This window comes from Osmerus mordax, chromosome 7 (assembly GCF_038355195.1).
Source record: "Osmerus mordax isolate fOsmMor3 chromosome 7, fOsmMor3.pri, whole genome shotgun sequence".
Classification (NCBI taxonomy): domain Eukaryota; kingdom Metazoa; phylum Chordata; class Actinopteri; order Osmeriformes; family Osmeridae; genus Osmerus; species Osmerus mordax.
In genome coordinates, this window is record NC_090056.1 from 5,920,498 (window position 1) to 5,932,805 (window position 12,308).

The 12,308-nt window shown below is 44.2% G+C and overlaps 2 protein-coding genes across 2 annotated transcripts in view; both read left to right on the forward strand.

The window, feature by feature from the left end:
* The first annotated feature begins 2,140 nt into the window (after nt 1-2,140).
* Nucleotides 2,141-7,760, forward strand: dhh (desert hedgehog signaling molecule). Its single transcript, XM_067239771.1, has 3 exons — nt 2,141-2,936; nt 5,953-6,214; nt 6,409-7,760. The coding sequence occupies exons 1-3, from the start codon at nt 2,628-2,630 to the stop codon at nt 7,215-7,217; spliced, it is 1,380 nt and encodes a 459-aa protein (XP_067095872.1). The 5' UTR covers nt 2,141-2,627; the 3' UTR covers nt 7,218-7,760.
* Nucleotides 7,761-10,722: 2,962 nt separating this feature from the next.
* kmt2d (lysine (K)-specific methyltransferase 2D) overlaps nt 10,723-12,308 on the forward strand; it is a 30,772-nt gene continuing 29,186 nt past the window's right edge. Inside the window, exon 1 of the mRNA XM_067240051.1 lies at nt 10,723-10,812. The gene's annotated coding sequence lies outside the window, so the exon portion shown is untranslated. The remainder of the gene's footprint in view (nt 10,813-12,308) is intronic.

The window sequence follows — 12,308 nt, forward strand, 5'->3', positions numbered from 1 at the left end:
TGAAATGTCAAAGCCAGCAGCAATGGCGACAGCCAAAGGTTTTCCCGGCTTTCTTTCAGCTAGTAATGACGATTCTCAATTAAGAAAATCTCAGTTGTAAGACTGCGACTCTATATGGAGACTAGCAACCAGAGGTAGAGAATTCTGGGCACAAGCGACACTCCCTGAAGGGGCCGAGCCGTGATTCTCTCGCCTGACGACGGTGAGCCCCAGGTGCAAGTGGAGCGCAGGCCGCCCTCCCCAACACACAGTGAGAACAAAGCGAACAGGGGTAGACGAGCCCGGGGGCAGGAAAGATCTCGTTTTCTGTACCGCGGCTTGACAGGAAACCCAGCCATTCACACAGCCATATACTCCCATCCTGATGTGGAGGAGGGACAGCCGCTGAGAGCCAGAAGGAGGAGGCTTGGGGAGGGGGGGGGGGTGTTGGGGCCCTGAAATAAAAACTAATAATAATGACTTTATTTCCATCTCCCAACTCTTAGATGTCTGCTTCCTTCCCCTCGCTTTAATGTCAGATGAAATCTTTTGGCTTGCATGAGTCTTCATGGCAGACATGTGGGGTGTTTGTTCATATGAAATGTTAGTTTTTTTGAGGGGTGTGGGGGGGGGGGGGGGGGGGGGAGTTGAGTCTGATTAAGGCCGCTCCCCTGCACTTGTCGTTATGTGTTACGTCTCTCATCTCTTGATCAGAAGCCCAGCCCTGGACTTGCCTCCACGTTTGACACGAGGGCAGGGAGTCGCAGCTCATCGTCCAGCCCCTCCCTCCGCATGCTCGGGGGGTCTCGAACCTTCCTCCTCTTTGCACTAACCTGTGTTGTTCGGGCCCGTGGTCGGCCCTGTGAAGGAAAATCTGCCCTGCCTGTACACAGAGTTTTCTTCTTGTCAGGGAAAGTTAAGTGATGCTGGTTTGACGGCACCACTCAGAAGCACTTGTAAGAACTTGTAAGGTCATACTGTGTTGATAAACCGAAATTAGGGATTGATTTGGGAGAAAGTCTACCCCAGAGATAGTACAGTAGAGAAAGATAAAGTAACACGTATTATATGTGCTTTTTAAGACAAACATATTGATATATTGACTGTGGATCAGTTCACTGGTTGCACACAGCAACACATGTACTGCATGGACTGGACACAGTGTGATCCAAGCCTTTTTGGGATTCGTATAGAGTGCATTTTGTCAGACAGTCAGTGAGTGCCGTGGGGGACAGTGACACACTTTCACCTGCAACTCAACCCTTCCGCAAATCATTAGACTGTGCAGACTATTTGAGACACACACGGATGATATGCAATTTGTCTCAAAGACTCTTTCTTCCGTAGCCACACGGAGACATTATCTCTTGTCCTCTTTAATGACTCCTGTAAATCCCAGCTATTGTTCCGAGGCGGATAAAAATAATACGCAGATAGAGCCAGCGGGTGTTTCCAGTGAAGGTCTTGGGTGTGAGGGGGTTCAGGGGCTGCGTATCAGCCCCGGGTCTCTTGGTTCAAGTAGCAAACAAAGGAAAGGTGCGCCGTAAGTCAGGGACTGTCGGCCAGGGGGTCATGGCTGCGGCGACTCTCCAGGGGCAGGAAGCGCTTTTTACCCACAACTTGAGTCTTACCTTCAGGCTGGTTTTTTAATAACGCTCACTGCCTTACAGTGAGAATGGGTAACCCTATATGTGATAAGTAAGTAGACATGGAGAGTTTAAGTCAAGTCTGAGGTGTAATAGAAAGTTAGATTCTGAGTTCAATTCAGGGGGAAAAGTAAGTGTAATAACTGCTGTTCTGAAAATGAATCGTAATATCTTGACTGTACGGCTTTTGCGTCAAAGATTGATTAGTGTGATTTGTGATTGAACATAGGCTGACATCTTCCTCCTTTCCACCTCAACATTTTTGTGCGTAACGTTACGCATGGCAGAAACAATGGCAATCGACATTGCTCCCTCAAATGGGGAAAAAGTATAGCCACCTTTTACCAACAAGTGCTGCACTAAGTACGTAAGTAAACTAATCATGTGTTGAATTGGAGGCGTGTGCTGTCGCATTGGGAGCGCGCAGAGGAAGGGAGGGCAATCTCGTCCAGACACTAATAAGACCCAATGGCCGGCGCACTGCGTTTAAGAGCGCTTAAACGCGAGAGAAGACAGCGGACGGCCAAAACTTCACGAGAGTTACTGCTGAACCGAGGACAAGGATGCGATTGACACTCAAATAAATTCACAAGGGAATCTTTACCACGCGGCTCAGAAGAGCAAAGTGCCGGTTGGGTCTGCGTATTGCTACGAAACTACCGACACAGAGAAGCGATAGATAACTGGAAGATCCTGAAAACACCTGTCTGACGACAGATACCTCTATCTCCAAAGGACCAATAAGGATAACATGTATTCCCATTTACATCAAAGATATTTCTTTGATTTAAAAAAATAGCTTTATATATTGACAAACACCCTCCTACATCTGAATCTGTGAATTTGGAACTTGAATTAGTATTAAAGTCATCCTCATTTATTACCCCTGATCTGGAATGGACCTGGAACTGAAAGCTCTTCGAATGCAAACACGTGACCAGACCTGGGCTCTCATGGTGGGCTTTGTGGGTCACTGATACCCGGGTCCCAGAACATTCCCCAATGAAGCCGTCCTGGTGGGCACGCCTGGCACCACTCAGCCTGCTGGCAGCGTGCACATGGGCATGGCTTGTCCAGGGATGCGGACCCGGCCCGGGTCATGGCATCCGCACGAAGCCTAGGAAACTCACCCCGATGTCCTACAAGCAGTTTGTCCCCAACTTCTCGGAAAACAACCTGGGGGCCAGCGGGAGAGCCGAGGGCAAGATCACACTCAACTCTGAACGTTTTAACGAGCTGGTGTGTAACTACAATACCGACATTGACTTCAAAGATGAGGAAAACACCAGGGCTGACCGCTTCATGACAAAGGTAAACCCTCAAGGTTGAAGTGTGTGTAATGGTTAATCAAGCCCAATCATGCAAGCTTAGTTTTATTTCTGAAGTGTGAATACGGGCTTCAAGAATGTATTTGATGGGTCACTACCCTCCATTGACCTTAGTTAGGTAGGCCTGACTAGTGACCGGGGTACAGTAAATGTGGGGTTAGTATTGGACCTGTACCATGGAGAGTGATGCTCCCTAACCGGAGTCAAATTGCCAGGTTCTCTGACTCTGGGAGAACATCCCTCTGCTGGACGCTAGGTGAACTACAACCTTCAGGCCTAGTGGATGGGGTGGATTGGGTGTCAAAAGATGGGGTGTTTCAATAAAGTATGTATTACAGTTCATATAGCTTATACAAAATGTGTATACAAAGTGCCTTGCTCCAAAGTGACATTCTCAAAAGGACTACATACAATTTGATAATGACCACGTGCGACTTGAGAGGGCGCCTTGTCATGTTTTGTGTTTTTCAAGCATTTCCAGTTTAGCCTTGACGGCCAGCCAATCGATATAAAGGTGTTCCGCTATTCCCCTGAGAACTTTCTTCTTTACCAAATTAGTTCGGTTAAGGTGTTAGATTATTTTTTTACCCACACTCCCCCTCAGTCCTTTGTCGGCATGGGGAGATCAGGATGTAATTCAATATTATGCTCCAGGAGAATGAGTTCCCCCTCAGGATCATTTCCTTTTAATCTTTAACCAAACTCTTTGTTGCCCCAGTAATTAAACGATTCCTCTGGTTCCACTTGCTTGGTCTATGTGTGCATACTAGGTGGGATATGCATGTGATGCACATAACCTTGCATAGTGTACACTGGGGAAAGAATGTGTGCTATGTAGAATAATTTATCCCTGTATTGAAATGTGTTTTAGGTCATTTAGAGTTTTTGTTGTGCTAAATCCCTTGTTCTAAACTTGCCTCCATAAAGAAACCTGTAAAACGTGCAGTTTTAAACCCCAAATTCTGTCTGAACAATGTCCCTCTACAACCCTTTTTTTAGACAGTTCCCCTGGATACTGCATTCAAGTATTTTAGGTGTTGGTTACTCAAATAGAATTTCCACTCGGCCCATAATGAGTTAAGACAAAGAACCCCGGCAGCACTCATATCTGACCTCTTTAGAATATCAAGGAAGCCACAGTGTGATCTTGGCATTTTGATTTGAGGTCACAGAACAATAAAAGCCTTGTTGTTTTCCACGCATCATTGATATTTTCAACCCTCTGTTGTCAAGTGTGTCATAAATTTGCGTTACAATGTATCTCATTGTCTCTTTCTCAGCAGTATTACACACATTTTTTCCCACAAAAAGTGACTTGATCTAACAAATAGAAATGTGAAGAACACCTGTGATCAGTTATTCGGGCCTCAGACCTTAGAAGTGGTCTGATGTGATGCGTTGATGGGGGATTCCGAAGTTTCACTGAATCTACTGATCACTTAATGAGATTCAGACCATTTTGAGATCTTTTGAATTATTGTGCATTTAAATCAGTTTTACGTTTTTGACTTTCTAATCAATGCTTGTAAAGTATGTGATCTGTGGTTGCCTGTGTGTGCCCTTCTAATGTCAAGTCTGAGTACGTGTGAGTGTGTGTGTGTGTGTGCACAGACTTGAAAGAACTTCTTTGTGTATCATTTGGAGACTCCGAAAGGGTCGCCTATACAAAATTCTCGCCTGTTGAAGTAATGGTCCTGTCGGAAAAGCCGCATTGTAGTTTTGACAATGAAACGCCTCTCCTCAATGGAATTGCGAGAAGAAATGTGCCCAGTTTGTTTTCAGTCCCTCTCTCTTTCTCACTCTCACTGTCACATTCCCAAGTGCATGCCCATACATTCCTCCCCCTCTACCCTCACACTTGCCCTGAACCTTGCTGCCTTGTTGCGCTGCCCCTCGCTCTCACTCCCTCTTCCTCCTCTCTCTTCTCACTCTCTCCCTGATCTCTCTCACACTCTTTCACTGGATCACGGTCAACACACTTGGTTTTTGTAAGTTTCTCCTTCTATCTGCTCCAAACCCGGTTACTGGCGCACACGCCTCCTGTGTTTCTAATATTCTGACCAATCCCAATCGAGCTTGTTGTTTCATCATTGATGCAGGGAAATCACTATGCTGGCTTGACAGTACAATGACATGGCCCTCTTTAGCACCATGTTAACACGGCAGTCCCACATTCATAGACATCTCTCAGGAGCCGCTCCTTTCATGTGGCAGCTTGGAACATTGTGCTCGTGTAGGCGTAAGAGTATCCCTTTCTGATCAAATGTGTCAGGGGTGACAATGAGGAAAGTCATCACTGGATACAAAGAGAACGGCCTTGATTCTTCTGTCATTCTGTGAAAAAGAACCTCAGGAATGTAGGACAGTACTCGACTGGATACAGTAGCGTTGTCCTCAGGTCAGGAGGGGTGGAGGGTGACCTTTTAAAGCCTCGAAAATATGCATGCGTATATTTCCATATGTCTTTTTCTCTTTCTCGTATGTAAATATGTGGAAAACATACGGAGTGTGATGTATATTGCATTTGTTGTGTTCGCATGTTAGCGTGGCGCCTTTCCAGACATGCTGCGGTATTTGGCGCCGCTTGACAAAGGTTTCAGTGGAAGACAGAGAGGAGATTCTGTGCTGCAGTCACACCGGACGTTAAACAGGGAACTCATATCTGCTCACTGTCTCAAGTTGGGCGTATAACTTTGTTAATGAGTGATGAAAAGTGTCTCGGTCACCTCCGCTTGAGGGGGTTTCAGACGGCAACAAGCGTTGCACTGGTCGGAATAGAGCCAAGTGTATCGATGTAGATAATCATCAGAAATACCATAGGCAACCACGGGTGTGTGCACACACCCACGTACACAAACACACAAAAGTATGCCCATAATGCGACAAACGCAGCTCATGAATCAATAATAGGCACTGGCCTTTGAGAAGAAAAGAAAAAAAGACTTGCAACTTTATTTGTCTGTGTCTCCCTCCGTCTCTCTCTTCCCCATCTCTCTCAGCGCTGTAAGGACTGTCTGAACAAGCTGGCCATAGCTGTGATGAACCAGTGGCCCGGTGTGCGCCTCAGGGTGACGGAGGCCTGGGACGAGGACGGCCACCACCCCCCCAACTCCCTCCACTACGAGGGCCGAGCCGTGGACATCACCACCTCGGACAGAGACTCCCACAAGTACGGGCTCCTGGCCCAGATGGCGGTGGAGGCCGGCTTTGACTGGGTACACTACGAGTCCAAGTATCACGTCCACTGCTCTGTCAAAGCTGGTAAGACCACTGGGACGTATTGCATAACATTCACTGCAGTTTTCAATGGTTGGCCTCATCTGGCTGGTCCTTGTCCTTATCCCGGCTGTAGGTCTACTACCGCAAGGTTAGTGGCCAATTGTATTATTGTGTCCTATTCACTGTCTCATTTCTTCAGTAAGGTATTGTCTCTGTCTCTTGTTTCTCTCCTTCAGATCACTCAGTGGCAGTGGAGAAGGGAGGCTGCTTTCCGGGATGGGCTCAGGTGACCGTGGCCGGGCAGGGACAGAAGGACCTGTCCTCTCTGGCTCCGGGGGACAGGGTGATGACTTTGTCCGAGTCGGGTCAAGCCGTCTTCAGCCGTGTGCTCTCGTTTCTGCACAGGGACCGCGAAAGCAGGTCCACGTTCCTGGTTCTGTGCACGGAAGACAGCCACTGCCTCGCCCTGACCCCCCACCATCTTGTCTTCCTGTCTCCTCGCTACAAACTCAACCCCAGTGAGTACCCGGCTCTGTTCGCCAGTCGAGCCAAGCTGGGGGACTATGTGCTCGTCTATGTGGCCGGTGCCGTTCAACCATCCAAGATCATGTCTATATCTGTGGAGGAGGGGGTAGGTGTATATGCGCCACTGACTGAACACGGCACTCTGTTTGTGGATGGGGTACTGGCCTCCAGCTATGCAGCCGTGGAGGACCACAGACTGGCACACTGGGCGTTCGGGCCTCTCAGACTATTGCTCTCCTTCAGCCAGCTGGTTTGGGAAGAGAAGCCACCAGGAGGAAAAACCACCGAGTCCAAGTTAGGTGCCACAAAGAATACCTATTGGGGAAGACCAGTGTTTAGCTGTGTGCATGCCAACAAAGACATTTCAAGTTACCGTAACAATCTCACAGTATCTCTTATTAGAGACGTTGTGAGGAATTGTGACACCGTGCAGGAGGAAGTGTCAAACGTGCACTGGTATGCCAGACTGCTGCACAGCCTTGGACGAATATGTCTAGACGCAAAGTCATTTCATCTTTAAGGGACCATTAGTTCAGCACTGGGACACTGCTACTGACTGCTAATGAAAAACAGTGTCATTACGTACACAGATTTAAATTGATGCGTCTACCTTTTTTCACTTGTGCCATATCATTTGTCATTGCACTGAACATGGTTTATTTGCTTTATTTCACTCACTGGATTTGCAATGTAATTTATGTAACAATTTTCACATGACATTCATTTGACATTTTTATGGTTGGTTAAAGTAAATGTATGTAAAATATGTGTTTGTACTGAAGAGTGGTATGGGCATAACTGTCTATATAAACTGATTTGTTTCTTAAATTGTACCGTTAACTCATTTAATCTATTTCCAAGAAAAGAAATGGTTGATGTCCATATACTTTATTATTCCAGTAAAAGAGGAAATATTTGCCAGAAACAATAAAAGCTTTATTTTTGTACCTTTTGAATCATAATGTATAAATGTAGCAATGTATTGGACACCTAACTTTTACCTTACTTTTTGTTATATCTTTATTACCACAAGTAATTAAACAGATGTAATATATGCTAAATATCTACTCGTGTTTCTTGAATCTTTTCACACATAATAAAAAAAAGATTTCCCCCCTTTCAGTTTATTTGCAAACAAATGTATAGAGGACAGAATGGAGTTATCTCTTGGTCTATTTTGTGTAAGTCACAAGGGGCTGAACACCAGGCGGATGAGAAACAATGACATGTTCTCCCTCAAGCTACCTCATCTCTCTGAGTGTATCATGCTTTACCATGCTTTATCATTTATTATTTTGAGTGCACAAAGGTTTCAACATGTGTCAACAGTACCCATGTTGTATAATCATAGTTGTTCCAAGAAGCTCCCTTTATCTGTGTATGCCAAAACGGGATGCATGATATTGACTGTAGTCTTGATCAGTGTTTGACACCCCCTTGTGGAGGGGTTGACCCCATACTTAAATGATGCTGTTACAAAACATAACAAAAAGTGTCTTGTTGATATCCTGGCAATAGATACGAAATCCCTTCCATAAAAAGAACAATAATTGTCCTTTTCCCACGCTTTAATAGACGTTTTAATGCAAAACACCATGTGGGATTTCCCCTTGAATACCATGTTATTTCATTCTGTAAGTAGTCAGTAAAACAAAGTATCGAGTCAAAACTAGTATTGAGTAAAGTGGTTACCACTGCAATGTTGTCTATCAATCTAATGACTTTCCAATCAACTTAATTTTTCTAGTCTTATAATTACATGTACACAACTAGAACAAAACTCAAAAATAATTCTGTTTGTGTCCTACACTTGGGAAATTAGACAGGATTTGCCTAAAACCAGGGTAATGCTTTTATGTAACGGCAGGTGGATGATAATAGGCACATTTTTATTCCAGAGCGCTGAATAGAGGAGTCCAAAAATATACAATGAGAGCACAAAATTGTATTTTATTGTTGTGCTTCGTTTTGTAGCAGACAGATGTGGAGGTATTCCAGGGGATTATCCTTGAGATAGAGGAAGCAGATGGGAACGCACCATGAACGTATTACAGTAGCACCCTCTCGCATCACTGGCATCAATCTACCCAATAGGAGAGGCCCACTACTTATCCACATAACCAATCAGTGTTGACTGTGGAGAGTCATCGCAGGTTAACCAGTCCCAGACCTCCAAAATCCAATCCCAATTGTGCTCAAACTGAATAGGCGTAGACTAATCCTGTCAGGGGCACCAATATCTAAGTATCTTAATCGCCTGTTCCAATCTGAAAATGCATATGACCATTAGGTGCCTGGATGACAATGAAACTATTTGGAAAGAATTGAAGGGATACTGTCTTGTACACTCATTGGCAAAATAATTTGAAATCTCTGAACAGACTATTGCCTCCTGTAGGTCATATTCATGTTTGAACTGAACTTGTATGTCCACAACAGCTAACTGAAATGGGTGAGAAGGTCTGCCAGTTAAAGAAGGCTCTATGAAGTGTGTTCAAATACTAATTGTGGTAGATCATGTCACGTGTGTCAAATGTATATTTGCAATATATTACACTGGGGTTTTCTGATGATTTTGTAATAAGTGCTTGTGAGTAACACTTCTGGATGCCCGTTTAAGGGGTTCTGGACGGAACTTAAAAGATCTTGACCTTGCAGGCCTTTAAATGTAATACTGTGTTGGGGTAACCTATGGTGCAACAGCCCGTAGACTGGGGGGGTTTGGGTAACGACCCCCCCCCCCCCCACACACACACACACACACAGTCAAAGGTTTTTTGTTTTAAAATCATAATTGAATACAACATGAGGGGAAAAACTGCTAAAAGGTCCACTTTTTGAAGAAGAAAAAAGAACCTAGGCTGGCTACGGGCCTGTGCAAGAGCTTGGTGGTCTCCTTGGAATGAATTCTGAGCAAATGGAAATTGCGAGCCAGTCATTTGGGGCCAAGAGATGCTGGTAAATGTACAAAGTCACTCAGATAATGCAGGGCTATGTATTATTTAACTTGTCAGAAAGCATTGTGTATATAGCGTATTAAGTCTTTCTGGCCATGTATTCATTAAAACGTACAAGTTACTAACTAGTTAACTTCCTAATTCGATACTGATTATTTTTCAGTTACAAGGGGTTGTACTTGGACTTGGGGGAGATCAGAGATCCCAACTTTGGTCCAAAAGAAAAACCCTTTTATTTACCATCAACATGCATCTCTTTTTTGTGCTTTATTGTTAGTTGTGCAATAATCTTTCTCTACTTACAGTACAAATTTGGCTTATTGTGCCGTGCGGTGTGGCGCGTACACAACTATTTGTGTTTGACGTTGTTGTTATTAGCCCTAGCTCTTTGCTAATAAGTGAGGTAGTTAGCTATGCGAGCTACTTTGCGCTAGCCAGAAGAAGCCAATGGACGAAAAACATTCGATGCAGTTTGATGATGTTGACCCGGACAAGGGTATCTTGTTAGTTCATACGTTAGGCTTTGAGAAACTATGTTACTCTATCAACGCATTTGAAATATAATGGCAATTTGTTTTAATGGAAGATCAAATAGGATTGTTTTGTGTCACTTGACAGGACTTGTCTCGGCAGTAATTCTACGACTCGGTTGGTAGCACCAATCTGCTGCAGAGACATCGCGACAACGCCAGCTAGCAATATTAGTCTAGCTAGCTCTAACTACTTGCAATGTTAGCTATTGTAGCTCAGTTGGTTATTACTACCTACCCCTGACTCGGTAGCTAATTCAGCAGGTTTGGCCCATCTGATTCGAGTTACTTATCACAAAAGGTGTCATAACTCTCTCAGTCCATGATCCGGATATTTGGGCTCGAGATGTGTGCTTTCTGGGTGACTAGCTCATTCAAAGGAACTACTAGCAACCTAACGTTTTCAACGTCGTCGCTCTAGTTATCCAGTCCCCAACGGCGTGCTTGCTGGCGTTAGGCTAACGCGACGTAGAACTCTTACTAGCTAGCTAGCCACCCGCCGTGCACTTCCCCCACTCCTCTACCTTTTCAGCCGGCTAGCAAGTTGTAGCCCGCTGCTTAGAATGAAACAACCAGGAATGTGGCTTTCCTGTTCTGATGTATGAGGACACTACCATCAAATTTTAAGGTGAGTCGTTGATAATACCAACTTGTAATACAAAGCAATTGCCTGACCTTAGCCAGCCATTCGAGGTTAGTCAGCTAGCCAGTGCTAGTTCTTGTACTTGTTAAGATAGCTCTACTACTGTACTAGCTAACATTGTTGCGCTACAGTTGTCTGTAGAAATGAACGGAGTCTGACAGACCACACTACTTTGTATATATATAGTGCTAGCAAACTTGTCAAAGTAGCACAAAACGAGTTCGTTTGAAGTTGAACACCTTGCCAGTCTAGTAATGAAAAAAATGCCTGAAGGCAGTTATCCTGCTAGCTAGCAAACATAGCCAGGCAGAATTAATCTGCTAATTTAGCTATCTTCCTAACTGTGCTTTGCTAGCTAAGGTAACGTTAGCTTCAGGGATTAGTGTTTTGTGTACTGCAAGATATGTGTTTTTGGTAGATCACACCATAATAGTGTAGCTGGCTAGCAAGAATATTACTGTTTGGCAATATAGCCATCTCTGTTTCAACAACATGACAAACGATTGTAAAGTACTGTGACTGTATACAACGATGGCTTGAGCATTTAGAAAGCGATCTTGCACCGCAGTTCTAAAACTAATAATTTGCCATCCCTGTCGGCCTTTGATTTTGATAGTGTGTACTGTAACTGAGTACAATTCTATCGAAGTCCAGGTTTTACGTCACCGACGCGTCCTATATCCATTTAGATGCTTTAGGTTTAATGCTAAATGAATTGCAACTATCTGGCCAGTTGCTTTCATAAAGGCCTAATGCAAACGTAATCCTAATGATCAACGCCTTTGATCTGTTTAGGTCCCAAAGGCACAGCTCATACAATTGGACAAGGCGCACGAGCAGGCGAGCGCCACTAATGGCAAGCTTGCAGTGAGCATTGGAAATTATGAGAACTTAGTCTATTTTCTTAAAACGATCACTTCTGCTCGATCTAATGACAAGTAAAGGACCAAGCCGCCTCTACATGAAAGCACATCCGAAACTGGGTGAACACTTTGCACTTCCAAACATCCAGACAGATGGATGAGATATTGAGAGGATGTTTAAGCGGTTTGTGCTTTCGTAGATTTAACTGTAGGTTGCTGTGGCAACGCCAAATTCGATCATTTAATATGCAGCAGTAGGCTATCCGTAGGCTACGTATTTATTTTTTGATCCAACTGTATAGCAGACCTACAAGCATTACACCGTTGAGTCCTACATGGTCATGGTTTTGTTTGGACGTTTTTGGTAACATTTTCTACATTTATATTTGTGTTATTATGTACACAATGCAAAGTACTTTACCAACACAACATTTTTTACCGGCTTATTATGGCAACATTATGTAAGGGAAACGTATGACAGTGTGCATGTTTTGATGCTATGCAATATTGTTTTTATACATAATGGTGACCCCATTGGTAAGGTTTACAATCAATATCAGTAAAACAATGTGGTGTGCCAGAGTCGAGACAAGTATATCTCAGATAATTAGTACAGGG

Excerpts from the sequence above, each read along its gene's own strand:
- dhh (XM_067239771.1), top strand. The coding sequence starts at position 2,628 with ATGAAGCCGTCCTGGTGGGCACGCCTGGCACCACTCAGCCTGCTGGCA. Across the intron at positions 2,937-5,952 it reads CTGACCGCTTCATGACAAAG|CGCTGTAAGGACTGTCTGAA; the intron begins GTAAACCCTCAA and ends CATCTCTCTCAG. Across the intron at positions 6,215-6,408 it reads CCACTGCTCTGTCAAAGCTG|ATCACTCAGTGGCAGTGGAG; the intron begins GTAAGACCACTG and ends TCTCTCCTTCAG.